At 46.2% G+C, this 19,613-nt stretch overlaps 1 protein-coding gene and 1 non-coding gene across 2 annotated transcripts in view; both read right to left on the bottom strand.

Annotated features, from left to right (window-relative positions):
• EFCAB6 (EF-hand calcium binding domain 6) overlaps nucleotides 1–19,613 on the bottom strand; it is a 258,271-nt gene that overhangs the window by 216,774 nt on the left and 21,884 nt on the right. Inside the window, exons 4-5 of the mRNA XM_055565985.1 lie at nucleotides 11,110–11,321; nucleotides 80–168 (exon numbers count right to left, since the gene is read on the bottom strand). Coding sequence (XP_055421960.1) covers nucleotides 80–168; nucleotides 11,110–11,321 — 301 coding nt within the window. The remainder of the gene's footprint in view (nucleotides 1–79; nucleotides 169–11,109; nucleotides 11,322–19,613) is intronic.
• On the bottom strand, nucleotides 13,762–13,834 carry TRNAG-CCC (transfer RNA glycine (anticodon CCC)). The gene has a single exon. It is a non-coding gene; the product is annotated as a tRNA-Gly (tRNA).

The following is a 19,613-nucleotide window of genomic DNA, read 5'->3' as shown; positions in this document are numbered from 1 at the left end:
TTTAGCTCTAATGCGCTTGTGTCCTATCTCACATCACTTCAAGTTTTTACATTTTCATACGAGGGAAAAAAAAACTTACCTCTTTATAACATTGATATTCAAGTCAATTCCTCCAAATCTGGACAGGAATACAAGGTACGGAACAGCCCCAGAACTGGTGAGGGGGATCTACACCCGAACAAGAAGAGTGGCAGCTCGTTAGTGAGTTCAGGGCCAAGCCGTGGACAGCACAGCAGGCTTCGCGACACGGGCAGGGCACTCAGAGCAGGGCAGGTGCTCCAGGACGCTTACAGCTACTCAGCCCAGGCACCTGAGTCGACAGGCACCGTCAGCAAACCAAGCACGAGCAGCAGACACACCAGAATGCCAGTCTGTGCTCAACCAAAGCCACCAAGCCCTCTACAGAATTAGCTAAAATCTAGGTCCATCTAACTGGGAAAGACTGAGGGCAGGAGGAGAAGGGGACGACAGAGGATGAGATGGTTGGATGGCCTCACTGACTCGATGGACACGAGTCTGAGCAAACTCGGAGAGACAGTGAAGGACGGGGAAGCCTGGAGTGCTGAAGTCCACGGGGTCACAGAGAGTCGGACACAGCTGAGCAACTGAACAACAGCAACAACAGGTCTTTCTAAAGGGTAAAGTAGGGGCCTCCCTGGTGGTCCAGTGGCTAAGACTCCTCGCTCCCAATGCAGAGGGCTTAGGTTCCATCCCTGGTCAGGGAACTAGATCCCACATGCCTCAACTAAGACCCAGCTCAGCCAAATAAATAAATGTTTTTTAAAAAGATAAACTAACAGTAGTAGAATTACATTCTAATATATTTTACATATGTATTTATATATATGTGTGTATAAATATATATATATTATTTCCCAGGAGTCTGAGGCCACAACACAATTTATCCTCTGAGTAGCATGTACCCTTTCTATATAGTCATATGCTTTTAAGGTAGAAAAAAGTCATTTTTAAATCTAAAATTCTACAAGGGACATCATTGGGCCAGGTGGGTTAATATGGACTCTAGAGTAAATAAAAGTATTACTACCTCAATGTTTACCAAAGTTGATAACTGTGCTGTGATTAGGTAAGAGAACAGTTCTTATTCTTGAGGAAATACACACTGAAGTATTTAGAAGTAAAGGACCAGTAATAGGACTTCCCTCATGGTCCAGAGGCTAAGAATCTGCTTGCCAATGCAGGGGACACGGGTTCGAGCCCTGGGCCAGGAAGATTCCACGTTCTGTGGGGCATCTAAGTTCGTGTGTCACAACTGCTGAAGCCTGTGCTCTTGAGCCCGAGAGCCACAGCTACGGAAGCCCAGAGCCCAGAGCCCGGGCTCCACAGCAAGAGAAGCCACCGCAGTGAAGCCCTCGCAACACAATGAAGAGTGGCCCCTGCTCGCTGCCACGAGAGAAAGCCCGTGCGTAGCAGTGAGGACCCAGCAGCCAAAAAACAAAGAAAGCACCGTTAGTATAGGCAATTTCCGCTTAAATGGTTCAGAAAAAATGACATACATTATTTGTGTATTTCAAATATATATAGTTTGCATATGTGCACAGAGGGAATGAACGATTACAGGAGAAGCGAATGAGGTTAAATGTTCACAGTTGAAAAATCTGGGCAAGGGTAAATGGCCATTATTTGTACCATACTTTCCTTTACAAACTTGCTGGAGGCTTGAAATTACTTTTAAATAAAAAGCCAATTTTTTTAAAAAAGTGAAAAAATTATTTCCCCAGAAAGCATGTGAAACTAAAATTAAAATAAACACACAATCAATATAAATATATATTTTAAGCTTCATGCAAATACACAAGTACAGTCTCCCGCACAGCTGAACGGCTCCTGAGCCCATACAACCAAGTTCGATATTTACTTAGCCCTTAAAATTCCAGCCTCAAAGCCTAGCACAGTTATCTCGGTCTTCCCCAAAGGACACATTTCCCTTTACTGTTTAAAACATGTATAACTAGGACATGGGACCGGGGGGAGAGTGGCTCACAGGGTGGGCCTCTGCAAAGCCTTTTCCTGGGAAGGACACCAGGACTCTGACTTCTGACAGGGTGGTTTTCAGTAGATACAACTTGGGTAGGCACCTCAGAGGTTCCCAAGTCCCACAGAAGAAGCGCAAGGCCAGAATAAACGTGCAGTTTCCCAGACTGGATGCCCTCCTGGTCTCAGCAGTGATAAGAGTTAACGCGGAAGGGAGGAAGCTGACGTTGAAGGGGCTCATACTTCGTAAACAGGCACAGGCACTGCTCTTGGTTTTAACTCATCCAGCCCCAAACCACCTTCCACATTTCACAGAGCAGAGGAATGACCTCCCTGCACAGCACTGCCATGGACTCACAGAAATCTGTGACTCCAGAGCCCAAGCTCATTTCACTACGTTAACCACCCTGTCGGCAAAAAAAAAAAAAAAAGTCCATCAACCGTTGAGGTTTTTGTCACATTTCATATTGCTACTTGTGCGTGCGTGCCAAGGTGCTTCAGTCATGTCCAATTCTTTCCAACCCCAGGGACTGTAGCCCGCCAGGCTCCCCTGTCCATGGGGATTCTCCAGGCAAGAGTACTGCAGTGGGTTGCCGTGCCCTCCTCTTCCAGGGGATCTTCCCGACCCAAGGGTTGAACCCCCTCCCTTATGTCTCATTGGCAGGCGGGATCTTTACCTCTAGCACCACCTGGGAAAATTAGTGCTACTTGTGAAGTGAAGTGAAAGTCGCTCAGTCGTATCCCGACTCTTTGCGACCCCATGGGCTGTAGCCTACTAGGCTCCTCTGTCCATGGAATTCTCCAGGCAAGAACACAGGTACTACCTGTGATCTGATGCAAATTCTAAGATGGCAGATACATTTTTGCAATGCCTAGTTTCCAAACTAAGCTCAAGGATCCAGTCTAAAAGGAAAGGCTCGGCTAAGGATTCACTTCTCCAGGATTTGCGATTCTGGCAAAAGTGTCTTGAGACTCAAAACCGTCCACTGATGAATCACTGGAAGCAAATTCTTAGACTGCAGCTGGCAAAGCACAGTTTGTGAATCCACGTCCAGCATGTTGATGAGAACCTTCCAAGGCTTCTCTTTCCTTGGGACAACCACCAAGACCTGAATAGAGCTTTGCTTTCCTTCTCTGGCATCTAGTAACCGGTGCAACTTCTTTTAAAATGCTCAACTTATATTGATATTTAGAGACTGAGACACATTTAAAAAAAATTCATATCACTACTAATGAAACTAAGGAACAGGGTAGCTAACAAACATCGTCTATCATCACCCTGACATTCAGTCTTGACACGGTTCTTGAGATAAAATTACAGCTAAAATAAATTCACTAAAACTGGGAAATTCTCTTCTAATTTTTAATGCATTTTGTAAATTTTTATTTACTTTATTTCTGGCTGTACTGGGTCTTCATTGCTGGGCGGGCTTTTCTCTAGCTGTAGGAAGCGGGGGCTCCTCTCGAGTTGTGGTGAGCAGGCTTCTCATGGAAGTGGCTTCTCTTGTTGTGGAGCACAGGCTCTAGGGTGAGAGGGCTTCAGTAGTTGTGGCTCCCAGGCTCTGGAGCACAGGCTCAGCGGTTGTGCACGGGCTTAGATGCTCCATGGCGTGCGGGATCTTCCCAGATCAGGGACTGAACCCATGTCTCCTGCACTGGCAGGTGGATTCTTCACCACTGAGCCACCAGGGAAGCCCCCTGTTTTCTAACTTTAAGGGTGAGATGTCCATGAACTATTTTACCAGTTTTATACATTGCCAGTTAGGCTTATATTGAGTACTGAAAAAGAAAGTTGGGTGTCACCACGTGGATTAGTCATTAAAAGACCTAGAAAGGTCACACACCCTGTGAAGTCCAGGGATTAGCGAGACAAGCTCTGCCCTGCTTTCCCAGTGAACCTGGCCTCCTGTGAAGGCACGGCATCCGGTCTCCTGGGTTTATGCCTGGGTCACAAGAGTTCAAGGTTCTAGAAACACACGCTGATAGTAAGACAGACCATGGGAACCTGTTATGTAAAGGCTCTGAAGTTCTACAGTTCTCAGTGACTTCTTTTTAAAACAGATGTCGCTTTTTAAAAAACGGATCCACATTTCACATTTTCTGTGCTGTTCCTCTTCCTGCATAGCTGATTAGCTTGGGAGGCTGTCAAAATTTTAAATTAACATTAGATCATGAATATAGGGAGACATTAGCAGGAAATAATATTTTCACTTTCCATTTGGTATAAAGAAAAGATCAGTTCAATCAAGCTTGTGATGAAACGGATGCAATGTTTGTGAGGACAAATGTTCTTTAAAAGCAAGAGAACATTACCACACGACACAGCACTTCCACTCCTAGGTACGTACCCAAGAGAAGTGAAAACATATGTCCACATAAAAACTTGTACGTGAAAGTCCCAGCAGCACTGTTCACAGAAGCCAAAACGTGGAGACAACCCAAAGGCCCATCACCTGACGATAAAGAAGCTGCGTTATCTCCATGCAGCGGAGCACTATTCAGTCATAGCAAGGAGCGAAGTACCAATTCATGCTGCAGCATGGATGTTTAGCAGAACTAAACATTATGCTGAGTAAAAGAAGCCACACACCAAAGATCATACACTACATTATTCCTTTTTATGAAATAGCCAGACTACACAATCTATTAAGACACAGAGTAGATTAGTGGTTGTCAGGGATTAGGGGAAGGGGGAGTGCAGAGTAACTGCTAAGAAATACAAAAGTTTCTTTTAGGGATGATGAAATGTTCTGGAATTAGATAGTGGTGATTGTGAATCACTCTGTGAATGTATTAAAAGCCTCAAGGGCTTCCCTGGTGGCTCAGCGGGAAGGAATCTGCCTGCCAGCACAGGAGTCACCGGTTCAATCCCTGGTCCAGGAAGACTCCACAAGCCTCACAGCAACTAAGCCTGGGCAGCACAACTACTGAACCTGTGCTCTGGAGCCTGGGAGCTGCAGCTACTGAGCCCACCAGCCACAGCTCCTGAAGTCCGAGCGCCCGAAAGCCCGTGCTCTGAAACAAGAGGAGCTGCCACAGTGAGAAGCCCACGCACCGCAACTAGGGAGTGGCCCCTGCTCCCCACAACCAGAGAAAAGCCTGTGCAGCAGTGAAGACCAGCACAGCCAGAATAATCAATAAATAAAATCACCGGAAAAACCCCACAGACCTGTCCACTGTTAACTGCTGAATTTTATGATATGTGAATCGTATCTTAGTAAAGCTCTTATTTAAAATGTGGATATAATAAATAGTGACAGGTGAAAGAATCAATATATATTATTTCTGAGATTCTGGAAGTGAATAAAGGGGAAACATTTTTTAAAAGAAGAGGAGGAAAGCTCTTCACCTTCCTCCCCCTTCCCTTCTTCCCTGTCTGCCCCTCACAATTCAGTCCTGCAGTCATTAGACGGGGCAGAGACATGTGGTGTCTGCCATGTTGGGGAGCCTGGTCCAGAGCCAGGGAGCGCACCCACACGGCAGGCAGAGGGCATCCACCTGGGTGTGTGGGCGCTGGAGATGGGAGATGGGTGATGAGTCACATGCCAGCACATTCAAATAAGTGAAACAAGCGGGTTCAGTCCCTGGGTTGGGAAGATCCCCTGGAGGAGGAAATGGCAACCCACTCCAGTGCGCTCGCCTGATCTGTCCCACGGATGGGGGAGACGGCGGCTGCAATCCCTGGGGTCACAGAGTCGGGCCTGACTGAGTGACTGAGCGCACACGCACAACATGTGTGTATATGCATGTGCATATGGAACAGGCTCCTGGAGCTCTGCCCACACGCACGACATGTGTGTATATGGATATGCATATGGAACAGGCCCCTGGAGCTCTGCCCACTTAGAGGGCCCGGAGCAGTGGCGTCCAGGAGCAATGAGCAGCCCTGCTGCCTAGATCCCAGATTCCAGATGCCTGTTTCCATTAAAAAGAATCAGAGCTCTTTGGAGAGACAGATGATTCCAGGACTGAGCATGGGAAGTACAGGTGAGCTTGTAATATCTTGCATCAGGAAGTCAGAAAGTGCTCCAAAAATTCTGGGGACACGTCAAAAGGACACAGAAACCAGCATGAAGGTGCCTTTGTGGCTAAATTAGGGACAATTTAAATATCAAAATAAATCATGAAAGCAATGGATCATAACCCACTTATTAAAACAGGAAATCTCAAGTCCCTGAAAATATATAAACAATAAAGAATATATGAAGCTTGGTGAGGAATGACACACTACACAGCTTCAAAGATTTCTCCTACAAACTGCTGATTAATTACAAAGTGTATAAAGAACATCCCGCTGGGAAAAAGAAGGGGGATCTGACAGCTCCCGCCTTAATGGAGTGAGCGCAGTGAACAGCAGCAGTAATGGGACAGGCGGAAGTCACCTGCGACCCAGCAAAAGGTCACGAGACGAGCACAGTGTGGCTTCTGCAACATTCCTGCCGAAGATGCAGGCCTCAATCTAGCCATCGAGAAACACCTACCATCTGATAAACTCAAGTTGGGGACACTTTACAAAATAACGAGTCTGCAATCTTCAAAGTGTTACGGTCCCCAAAACTAAGGACAGACTGCAAAACATCCAGATGGAAGGAGACTTGCCAGATGCACTGCATGACTCTGACATGGGCCCGGGGCTGAGGCGGTCACTGTGACTTGACGTTACTGTCTTTACCATTATGGTTGCATTGTGGGAGTACAGAACAGGGCTGGTTTTAAGGAAACATGCAAGGAGATCCAGCCAGTCCATCCGAAAGGACATCAGTCCTGAGAGTTCATTAGAAGGATTGCTGTTGAAGCTGAAACTCTAATACTTTGGCCACCTGATGCGAAGAGCTGACTCATTGGAAAACACCCTGATGCTGGGAAAGATTGAAGGCAGGAGGAGAAGGGGACAACAGAGGATGAGATGGCTGGATGGCATCACCGACTTGATGGACATGAGTTTGGGTAAACTCTGGGAGTTGGTGATGGACAGGGAGGCCTGGCGTGCTGCAGTCCATGGGGTCGCAAAGAGTTGGACAGGACTGAGCGACTGAACTGAACTGAACTGAACAGAACACTGAGATACTTGAGGTAATGAAGCAGCTTCCTTCTAAATGGCTTAGGAAAAACAATTGTTCTTTGCACTATACTTCCAACTTGTCCCTAACTCTGGGACTGCTTTTTTAAAAACAAAGTAGCAGAAGTTGTGGCAGTGAAAGCTCTGAACAGACTAGCCTCCCACAGTCCCCCGTAGACTCTGTCAAAATACAAAAAAGGAACTATCTAAAGGCTCAGGAGAGTGAAAGAAAGCAGGCAGGTTTTGGAGGAAAAACCTTTAAAACTTCAGAAGAAAGGACGAGTACAGAGTTTCCTGTTGTTAACAGCTTTGAACCTGAGTGGCCACAGTCAGTGGCCAGCACAAAGCAGCTAAATCTGCCCCCACCCAGCCCCACCAAAACCCCACTGTCTTTCTGGCCTGAAGAACCAACACACTGAACCCAAAGCAACCACAGCCATTAGCAATGTGAGGGGGGTCTGAAACAGGAGAGAAACAGAGGAGGAGCTCCACCTTCTGTGTACACACCCTGTCCACATTCCAGCTGACGCCTGAACCATGCGTGTGCAGGTCACATGTGAAGAGTCCCAGCTAAAGACAAAAGAGGTGGGAGTGAAAGTTGATACAGCCCCTATGGAGAACAGTATGGAGAGTCCTTAAAAAACTAGGGATGAAACTACCACATGACCCAACAACTCTACTACTGGGCTTAGACCCTGAGGAAACCATACTGAAAAAGACACATGTGCCCCCGTGTTTACTGCGGCACTATTTACAATAGCTAGGACACGGAAGCGGCCTAGATGTCCACCAGCAGACGAACGGAGAAAGAAGCTGGAGTACATGTACACAGTGGAATATTACTCGGCCATAAAAAAGGAATGCATTTGAATCAGTTTGAATGAGGTGGATGAACCTAGAGCCTATTACACAGAGTGAAGTAAGTCAGAAAGAGAAAAACAAATATCGTATATTAACACATATATATGGAATCTAGAAGGACGTACTGATGAACCTGTGTGCAGGGCTGGAGTGGAGATGCGGACACACAGAACAGACTTGCGGATACAGTGGGGAAAGGAGAGGGTGCGACGAATGGAGAGAGTGGCGTGGGAACATACACCACCGTACGTGAAACAGATAGCTAACGGGGAGCTGCTGTGTAACAGAGGGAGCCCAAGCCAGTGCTCTGTGACAGCCTAGAAGGGTGGGACGGGGTGCAGGGTGGGAGGGAGGTTCGAGAGGGAGGGGACATACGTGTACCTATGACTGACTCATGTTAATGTATGGCAAAACCAACGTAATATTATAAAGAAACCATACTCCAATTAAAAATAAATAAAAATTTTTTTAAAAAGACAAAAGAACCAAGATATTAATGACTGCCCACTGCAGGCAAGAAAGAATTTGGAAGCTGACTGCCTGCCAAAGTAAAAGCATTGACAGTTGAAGGAGTCAGTATAACAGAATCCAGTGTCTCCAGGGCACCACGCTGTGTAATCAACAGCCAGAGCCACATGTGACTCCAAAGCACATGGATCGTGGCCAGGGCAACTGACGAAATGAGCTGTTACCTTTAATGTTAATTAATTTAAATTCTAAAATTAAGCTCGTTTTTGGAAAATTTTTATGTTTGGAATGACTAGGTGAAATTAGTATTTCAACTGCAAATTTTATGAAATCTCAATACAGGTTAAAAAAAAAAAAAAGGTAGAGACATCACTTTGCCGACGAAGGTCTGTATAGTCAAAGCTATGGTCTTTCCTGTAGTCATGTATGGATGTGAGAGTTGGACCATAAAGAAGGCTGAGCATCAAAGAATTTCGAACAGTGGTGCTAGAGAAGACTCTTGAGAGTCCTTTGGACTGCAAGAAAATCAAACTAGTCAATCCTAAAGGATATCAACCCTGAATATTCATTGGAAGGACTGATGCTGAAGCTCCAATACTTTGGCCACCTGATGCAAAGAGCTGACTCATTGGAAAAGACCCTGATGCTGGGAAGATTGAGGGCAGGAAGAGAGGGAAGCAACAGAAGATGAGATGGTTGGACGACATCACTAACTCAATGGACAAGAGTTTGAGGAAACCCTGGTAGATAGTAAAGGACAGGGAAGTGTGGCATGCTGTAGTTCAGGAAGTCACAAACAGTCAGACACGACTGAGCGACTGAACAACAATAATAAGATACAGATAAAGTATTTCTAATGGAAATGTGGTGTCTGAACTGGGGTCTGCTCTAAGTACACACCAGGCCTTGTAGACTTAGTACACAGAAAAGAATGTAAAATATTTTACCACCAATTTTGAATAGTGATGACATGTGGAAATGAGACATTTTGGTCAAACAAAAATATTATTAAAATTAATTCCACTTATTTCTTTTTTTCTTTGTAATGTAGCTACCAGAACATTTTAAATTACATATGTGCTTCACATTATGTTTCTATTGAAAACCATTAGTCTGGGATATAATTCAAATACACTCAACAGTGAAGGACCAATTATTTGTTTTCATACCTAATTCAAGACTCCACATTGCATTTAGTTGCATTGAGCAGCTTCAGCTGCATGCAACAAATTCTGATAAATTCTCTTTTCATTTTTATTGTTACAATTATTTTCTAATTTTCTGTGTTATGGCCTCTTAGATATTCCCATCATTTAAAAGTGGACATTTAATTTCCAAATACATGGGGTTTCTTAAAGTATCTTTGATATTAATTTATCATTTTGGTATGAATTTCTCATTTAAATGCTTTCTTCTCTGCAATCACCCTCTGTATTTTTTCAGTCTTTTAACTTTATTGAGCCTTTCAATGCCTAAGTCAAAGATCTTTTGGTAAAGGATACATTGCCCTTGAAAATATGTGGGTTATTTTCAAATATCTTTTGATACTGATTTCTAACATAATTCCACAGTGATAAGAGGACAGTATGATTTCAAAACCTTTAGACCATGAAATTCTTGCACCTTGTTTTATGTCCCTGGTATATAGTTTATGGGAACTTGAATAGAATTTGTATCTTGCTGTTGCGTGAAAACTGTATACATCTCAATTATGTTGAATTGGTGCATAGTGCTTTTCAGGTCACTATCCCCTTGTAATTTTCTGTCTATTCATTATATTAATTTTTAAGAGCTTGATATTGAAACTCCAACTAAAATTTTTAACTTATCTACTGAAAAAATAATTGTAATATATGGTAGAACTATATGTAAGTTTGTTCTGTATGTTCCAAATCTCCATTAAATGTGCTATCGTGCTTTGATAATTTAAAAAATAAAAAAAGATTTTTTTTAAATGAAGGACCAGAGTAATGTGACCCTTCTCAAGAAAAAAAAAATCAAAACAGGCCAACCCCGAGATGAGAATTACCAGACAAGGACTTTTAAGCAGCTATTTAAAATATGCTCAATGAGTTAAAAGAAATATGTTCATAATTGAAAGAAAATCAATAAATCTAAGCAGATAAATAGCAATTATAAAAAAGAACCAAATGGAAATTCTAGAACTGAAAAATACAATGTCTAAAGTTAAAAATTCACTGAATAGACTTAATAACAGAATGGAGATGCTAAGAAAGAGTCAGTGAATTTGAAGACAGATCAATGGATATTATGTAATCTGCAAAACAGACAGGAAAAATATTTTTAAAATGAACAGAGCTCCACTGCCGCACACGGGCCGTTCTTAGTTACGCTTGTGAACTTGGTTGTGACATGCAGGGCGGGCTGGAGTGGGGAGGTCTAGTTCCCCGACCAGGGATCGAACCTGGCCCCCTGCATTGGGAGCATAGAGTCTTAGCCACTGGACCACCAGGGAAGTCCCCCAAATATTGTGTATATGGAAGCCTTAAAAAAAAAATAAAAGAGAATAACTATAATAGTGCTACGTGCAAAATATGACCCAAGCACACGGTGGGGCCCCAAACCTGCCAGGACTTCACTGAACGGTGACAAGTGAAACTCTATGTGGGACAGCGTGGGGAAAGCCAGGCTAGGTCACATGCCCTGTCCTCTCCTGCATCTCCCCGCCGTGTACCGGGTGGTTCCGAGTGTCCTTCGCCCGATACCTGAGCCAGAACATCCTGAAACTGTTCCCTGGTGAGAGGCAGCAGGAAGGTTGTGAGGACCCTCCGCAGTGCGCTCTTGGTCACCGTCATGTTGTTAGCCGTGTCCAGCAGGTGAAAGGCTCTCTTCAACTCATCTCCTTTCTCGGTAATTTTTTGAAATAAAATCCGTTTAACATCTAAGGACGACAGTATTGGATTTGCAACAGTTGTGGCTGTGAGAGAGAGAGAGAGCTATTTACTGGGCGCGCTTAAGGCTACGATGATGAAAACTATTTCAATGCGTATTAGGACCCAGCGGACTTCTAAAACAGTGTTTCTTCTACCATATCCAGGTTTACAAGCAGATGACCCGCAATGGCAAATCTGCAGTCATTGTTTTCACCGCTGAAATTTACACTTCAATCAATATAGACAATAGCAGTAACATTAGAAAGAAAGAAAAAGGCAAAGATTCTTCCCTAGAAAGGACCTATGTCACTGGATATTGGAGTTAAAACCTAGTTAAGAATTAATGCCATCGCAAATAAAGCTTTTTCTTTCAAATTTATTTTTGATCGAAGCATTAGTTAATTTAAAATATTAGGTTAATTACTGCTGTACAGCAAAGGGATTCAGTTATATACTCATATGCACACACATTCTTTTTTTTATTCCCCTCCGTTACGGTGTCATAGGATACTGAATATAGTTCCCGGTGCCACACAGCAGGACCTGATGTTGTTTGCATCTGCAAACCCCAACCTCCCTCTTCATCCCCCCAACCCCCACCCCCTCGGCAACCATCAGTTTGCTCTGTGTGTCCATAATTCTGTTTGTTTCATAGATGGGTTCACTGTGTTACGTTTTAGATTCCACGTATAAGTGGTACATATTTGTCTTTCTCTGACTTACTTCACTTAGTATGATAATCTCTAGCTGTATCCATGTTGCTGCAGATGGAATTATTTCATTCCTTTTTAAGGCTGAGTAGTACTCCATATATATATATATATATATATATATATATATATATATAGGACTATATATTTTTATATATATAGGACTATATATTATATATATAGGACTATATACATTATATATATATATAGGACTATATATATATTTTATATATATATATATATATATAGGATTTCCCTGGTGGCTCAGATGATAAAGTGTCCGCCTACAATGTGGGAGACCCGGTTTCAACCCCTGGGTTGGGAAGATCCCCTGGAGAAGGAAATGGCAACCCACTCCAGTACTCTTGCCTGGAGAATCCCCTGGTTGGAGGAGCGTGGCAGGCTACAGTCCATGGGGCCACAGAGACGCAGCTGAGTGACTTCACTCACTCACTCACTGTATCTATAAAATGTAGGTTGCTTACGTTGTTTCCGTGTCTTGGCTATTGTGAATAGCACTACTACGAACACTGGGGTACATGTATAATTCTGGAATTACAGTTTTGTCCGGATATGTGCCCAGGAGTAGGACTGCTGAATCACATGGTAACTCCCATTTTTAGTTTTCTGAGGAACCTCCATGCCGTTTTCCACAGTGGCTGCGCCGATTTACACCCCACCGACGGTGTAGGAAGGTTCCCTTTCCTCCACATCCTCTCCAGCATCACATAAATCTTTAGACCATTGTATTCACTTTTCATCTTGGTGACCAGAGTCCATTTAGTACCTCTGTTTTACGCAGTAAACTCCGGTCATGTGAAATGTCTTGAACATTGCTGCATTTTTCGTCAAATCATTCACAAGCATGGGCTTGGAGAGGGTGACTCTAGGTATTTCCCTTGAAACGAGAATTCCCCATCAAGCAGTGGAACCTTTCTGGCACGTGGACATGATGGCTTTAGCCTTGGGGTGACCTGGGCCAGATGATATCAACAGATTCGGAGTGCCAGCATGGACCTTCCCAGAGGCAGCGAGGGGCCTGCTCACAGCTGCAGGGTGACTGAGCTGCCTTCTGTTTGAGGCGGTAACAGAGGACCTACCAGCACCCCCACCTGCCGTGAAGAGCTCCCAGGTGCCCTCAGCTCAGGAGGAGCAATGCGGCAGGATCCAGGGAGCACTCCGTCCTTCCAGGGGCTGCACGGGCCGTCACCCCAGTGCCTGCCTTCCCTGAAGCTTGCTCTGTGCACACACGAGGCCTGCGCCCAGTGCTGGGGGTTCCTCTCGCTCACAACACCCACAGCAACCTCCAGGCAGGGGATCACTTAACAGGGATAACACTGGAGACCCAGAACATAGACAGCTGGTTTGGGGTGACAGGATGAGGGTCTCAGGAAAATCTTAGAGGACACAGTGACATTTCCACTGCAAGGCTGTGTTCCCCAAGAGCGAGATAGGGGGCTGTAAGTGGGGCTGCTGTGGAGGAAGGCCGGGGCAGGGGCTGCACAGAGCAGACCCTGGCTAGGAGAGGAGACTGGGAAAGTCAGAAGGAGCCATGGCAGGCAGCCCTGTCCTCTGGCCTCGCGCTCTGGCTGTGAGATGCCACAGCAGGACTGTCACTGAGAGGGCGGCACAGCCCAATCTTCATTCTCAAATATTGATTTATTTGGCTAAGCCAGGTGTTAGGTGCAGCACGAGGGATCTCCCATCTTTGCTGTGGGACGTGGGATCTTTACTTGCAGCATGAGAACTCTTAGTTGCAGCATTTAGGACCTAGATCCCTGACCAGGGATCGAACCTGGGCACCCTGCAATGGGAGTGCAGAGTCTTAGCCCCTGGACCACCAGGGAAGCCCTCTTTCATTCTTAAACTTCACTCTGGTATCACACGGGAGAGAAACAGAAGGGGGAGGAGAGGGGTGGTGTAAGACGTGCTGGGTGATTACGGCCAGCTCAGATGAGTCTCAAGGGAGGTCTACACTAATGTGATGGTCAGCAGGTACAACGTAGGGGTGAATAAAAGAATGGTTAAGATAGAGGAGGTCCACAGAACACTCTGATGTGATGCGCTGGGTGAGCAGGAGACGAGGACGAAGTTCGTTGGATGGCTGGGTGAGCCGGGAGAAAAGGAATACGGATGATGGGGTTGGTTGGTGGTTTTGTCTGAGATGGCCGCACAAGATGTCCACCACACATGCTTCTCTTATGATATCGTGTTGACTCTCCTCCCATCAGAAAGTGGGGTGTACATTCCTCCCCCTTAAAATGTGCATGAGTCCGTGGCTACGGCAGAATTGGCACGATGTGATTGCTGAGACATGGCCACAAAGCAAGCACTACAGCCTCTGCCTGGCCCTCCTAAGACGCTCACACCAGTTGCTGCGCCGCGAGGAGGTCAGGGAGCCATGCAGAGGCCGCGCGGAGGTGTCTGGCCAACAGCCCCAGCTGAGCTTCCAGCCAAGAGCCCGCACCACCTGTTGGCCATTCGAGAGGGCCAGCCTCCAGAAGATTCCAGCCCCAGATGTCGAGTTGCCCCCCGCCTTGGCACCTCCCCCACTGAAGTGCAAAGAGCAAAGACAAGCCATCCCTGGGACCTAACTGTAGATCTGTGAGCAGAACACGTGATGGTCGAGGTTTCGAGCCTCTGTGTTTGGGGGAGTTTATTCATAACAATGGACACTTGGAACAGAAAAGTCTGCAGGAAAGCTAAGGAGCTCGGTTTGGGATATCCAAGTGGGGATGTCCATTCAAAAACTGAATACACAAATCTAGAGGTCATAGAGGGTGGTGCTGGAGATCCAGGTGTGGGGACTGGCTATGTGGGAGCCTCAGGAAAGAAGGCAGGCAGGAAGAGAAGAGACCCTTTTGAAACACTGGCTTGAAAGGATGTGGAATTCATTCATTCAAAAAGTATTTCTGAGCACCTGTCATAGACCAGCGCTGCTCTAGGCACTGGTGGGACTGCCGTGAGTAAGATAGGAAGCTCTGCTCTTGGAAAGCTTAGATAGACTCCGGAGGAAAGAAGCAGGATGAGAAACAGAAAATAAATGATGATGTAACAGTAGATGGTGCCAAGTGCTTACAGGCAGCAGGACAGACCACGGAGGTGAGGGCGGCCGGGGAGCTGTCTCAGGTCGGGGATTTGGGGGAGCCTCTCTGGGTAGTCTGATGAGCTGAAACCAGATGGACAGAATGAGCCAGTCAAGCAGCTGCGGTGAGAGTGTCCTTAACAGGCAGAAGAGCCTCCGGTAAAGAGCCCCTGAGCAAGAGTGAGTCTAACAGGTCCAGGGAGGCGAGAGACCTCTGTGGACAGAGGCATGTGTCCAGCGAGACAGGGAGGCAGTGATGGCTGAGATCGGAGTGGTTGACACCTCAGATCCCTGCACGAGGACTGGGTTTTCTCCAAGGGCAATGGGAAGACTCAGGAGAGTTCAAGCAGCGAGTGATCTTATTAATATATGCAGCTTGTAAAAAGTTACTCTGGCTGCTATGTGGAGAGTACATTACAGAGGGGCAAGAAACGAGAAGTTCAGTGAGGAAGCAGTTCCAAGTTCCAAGAAGAAGTGACGGTGATTTGAACAAGGTCAAGGTTGTGGTGGAGGCAGGGTTTTTTTGGGGGGGGAGACAGATTAGAGACATAACCTAGAAACACAGCTGACAAAGTCTCACTGATAGATTGGCCTGGTGAGCTGGAGGGGGCTGGGGGATGAAAAGAAAATGAAATCAAGGATAAGTCCTTGCACTTGAGGAACTAGATAAAGGATGATGCTCTTTACGGGGATGGAGAATGCCAGGTGTCAAGAGATGTCCCATCAGTTTGTGTTTGAGATGCCTGCTAGGTGATGCTCAAGCGGAAAGGTCAGGGGGCAACCGCAGATGCGACCTGGAGCTTAGGACAGGGGTCACAATGGAGCTGCTGTTTGCTGCAGTGGTGTTTCAGGACATGGAGCCAAATGCTTAAATACGAGAGGTCAGACAGGCAGAAGACTGGGCTCAGAGCCTGGGGGAGAAGAAGGGACTGAAGTCCCCAAGGATGCCGGTTGTGCAGGGGCGGCTCTCTGCTTCCCTCTGTGTTCCTGTTGCTTTGAACCTCAGAAGCAGCTGATTCACGTGGCAGAGCTGCAGGGCCCCATGTCAGCTGGTGACAAATATTTCTCCCTCTGCCCACCCACCCTGGAATTCCTCCTCCTGCACCCAGCATCATGCAGGGACCCCTTTATATCTGTCTCCATCTTGAAATCTTTTTTCAGACTGTTCACGTGTATTTTCAATGCTTCCCAAGAACCCCCTTCTTAGCAACCAACGATTCTAATTTTAAAGTATCAGAAAATATTGATTTGAAACTATCTGATTTTACCTGAAGGAAAACTTTTTATTTCATAAGTCTAATATGCCTTCTTTGGTTTAAAATGAAAGCAACAGCCAAACTTGCATAACCTGCTGGTGGGAGTACGAATTGATAGGATCTTTCTGGAGGAGAAATGACAAAATTTTTTACTTCCATTTAGGATATAGGAAGTCACAAAGACTGTCATTCTGACCCCAGTGAAGAGAACCAGGAGGATAAGCTTTAAAAAAGAGAGAGAGAGAGAGAGAGAGAAGGGTTTGAAATCCATCCAAGAATTGAGGATGCAAAGAAACAGAAAGGACCAGCCACTCCTTGGAGAGAAAGCACCCAGGACTCCTTTCCTCCTCGCAAAGTCTTGGGAAGAGAAGCAGATTCATCCTAGACAGGGGCGTAGAGAAAACCACCAATGGGAAGCATGTAGCAGCCATGTGGACCGATCCCATGGACTTGTATCACGAGAGCCTCAGGCACACAGGGAGTCTGCACCCATCCACATGGGCCTTCCCACATGGCAGTGGCAGCACCTGAAGCTGGGAGCAAGGCAGGGGGGCTGTGAGCTATGCCCTGAGACATGGCGGGTCTTCCCTAAGTGTCAGGCAGCTGCTCACCATGGCTGAGTACAGACCAGAGGCAAGCCCCTCTGAAGCCTATGGGACCCTCACCAAGTGCCCGTTGGTGGCCCACTGCAGACTGGAGGCAGGGGGGCAAGGTGGAGGGGGACCTTCTGAGGTGCACAAAGCTGGAGTCTGAGCTGGAGAAACCGTCCTCCAATTGTGGCGGGAGGGCTGGAAGCAGAGAGTCCCCCCCAGGACGCCAGGCTGGCAGCTGGACTGGGAAGCAGAGATGACTGAAGTGTCCACGCTGCTCAGATCTCAGGGTCTGCTGAAGGGAAGTGTTTGAAACAAGCGGTCACCTGAATCTAAACACCACTGACACCAAATCCAGACACGACTAAACCAAGAAATAAACTGAGCCAGTCCACCTCATCAGAAGCCTGAGTGGAAGGAGCATTCCTTTTTCTGGTGGTAAATATGATTTACTTCTGTCTCTACTCTTTTTGGGGGCTTCCCTGGTGGCTCAAATGGTAAAGCATCTGCCTGCAATGTGGAAGACCTGGGTTCGGTCCCTCAGGAAGATCCCCTGGAGAAGGAAATGGCAACCTACTCCAGCACTCTTGCCTGGAGAATCCCATGGACGGAGGAGCCTGGTAGGCTACAATCCATGGGGTTGCAAAGAGTCAGACACAACTGAGCAACTTCACTTCCCTACTCTTTCTGGGGGCTTCCCCGATGGCTCAGTGGTAAAGAACCCACCTGCTAATGCAGGACATGTGGATTTGATCCCTGGGTTGGGAAGATCCCCTGGAGAAGGAAGTGGCAACCCACTCCAGTGTTCTTGCCTGGGAAATCCCATGGACAGAGGAGCCTGGCGAGCTACGGTCTGTGAGGTCACAAAGAATCGGACATGACTTGAGCGTGTACACACTACTCTCTTTTACACAAATGTCTGCTGCTAAATCTTTTTTAAATTGCAAGACAAGTGAAATAAGAAAACATGACCTGATGAGGAGCAAAACCAGTCCTCAGAAGACCCACAGAGAACAGATGCGGAAATGATCAGGTATTTAAACTAAGAATGACAAATATGTTAAAGAGATTAAGGGAAAACTGACAACATGCTGAACATGTCGGGGATTCCAGCAGAGAAGCAGAAACTTTTTTTTAAAGCACATGAAAAAGCTAGAAAGGAAAAATACCATATCAAAGTGAAGAGTTCATTTAATTTGCTTAACAGCAGACTGTCCACACGGCAGAAGAAAGGACTCATGAGTATAAAGTCAGGTCCACAGAAACTATTCAAATTGAAACATAAAGCGAAAAACATCTTAAAAGGAAACAGGGTGTCTAGTATCTGTGGCTCACAGATTTACCCATGAATTGTGTTGATTTAACACGAGCTCTGTAAGCACATATCTACACGTGTGTGTGCATGAATGATGTGCCGTAGCTGGACAGCCAAACACGCAATGGTGACCAACTCTGGAGAGGAAAGGGGTCCTAGGGGACATTACATACGTATGTAAATAGTTTTTATTTAAGTGTGTTTATTTTAAATATATAACTTTTATTTAGAAAAGGAAAAATAATTCAGTACATTTTAAAAACCATCAGTAAAAACAAAAGGCAGATGACAGATGAAAAAAGACACTGATGGTACATGAAGCGTCCATACTTTTAACAAAGAGCGCTCACACAAGTAGCCAAAAAGACCCCCCACAGCGGGGGATGGGCCAAGGACGCAAAGAGGCAGCTCGTCAGAGGAAGACGGGAACCTGACGGACTTGATCAAAGAGAACCTCGCCATTAGGGAAACGCGGGGTAACAGCACAACAGAATGCTGTTTCGTGCATATCAAATGGACAAGAAGTCCAAGACAACATTCTGTGTTAGGATGCTCAGAAACAAGCACTTCTAATTGTTATCTGGGGGATGCGGAGCTACAAGCTTCCTAAAGGCGATTTGGTGGCGCCTTTACGAGCGTGAACGCCCCTTAATCCGGTAATCCTGCTTCACTCCATTCTTCTTTGTGCAGTCAGAAAGCTAGTTAACGAGGATATATCCGCAGAACACTGCGGGCGTGGAGCAGATTTGTTAGTGACGATAAATGTCTGTGGTGGAGACTGCCGGTCACCCTGACATCCATTCTCCCCTCCTTCCAGAGACCCTGGCAGATAGACGCCCATCAGAAATCGTCTGGGCTCCCTTCCGGCTCTCCGGCGGGGGCCCGTGGTCTCCCACGGACGGCAGGTGAGCACGGTGGCCAGCGTGACTTCTGACCGGCTCACCTCTCCTCAGGCCTGTCCTTCCATTGTGCTGCTCTGAGCCCTTCCGGCTCCTCGGGCTGTGCGTCCACGGCGTACACGTGTCTAGTCCAGCCCTGGTCTCTCTTGGCTGGGATGCCTCCTCTCCCTTTCAAGACCGTGGGCTCCTCCAGGGCAGACCCTCCACAGGACCTGCTCTTTATCCTCAGTCCCTAGGACAGTTCTTGTTACATCTTAGGGCTAAGAAAATGTGTGCGAAGAAAGAGAGGGAGGGAGGAAGGAACAAATGAGAAGACACACACTTTGGAGAAATTATAATGTCAAATTTTATTGCTTTAAAATTGACTGATCCAAATAAGTTAGGCTTTTAGGTCCACTCAAAAACCTGCATGCAAATGTTTATACCAACTTTATTTATAATTGCCAAGGCATGACAGCAACCAAGATGTCCTTGAGGAGTG

The sequence above is a fragment of the Bubalus kerabau genome, chromosome 1 (genome assembly GCF_029407905.1).
Source record: "Bubalus kerabau isolate K-KA32 ecotype Philippines breed swamp buffalo chromosome 1, PCC_UOA_SB_1v2, whole genome shotgun sequence".
Lineage (NCBI taxonomy): Eukaryota > Metazoa > Chordata > Mammalia > Artiodactyla > Bovidae > Bubalus > Bubalus kerabau.
Note: the sequence above shows the minus strand (reverse complement) of the source record. Positions and strands in the feature narration are given on the sequence as shown.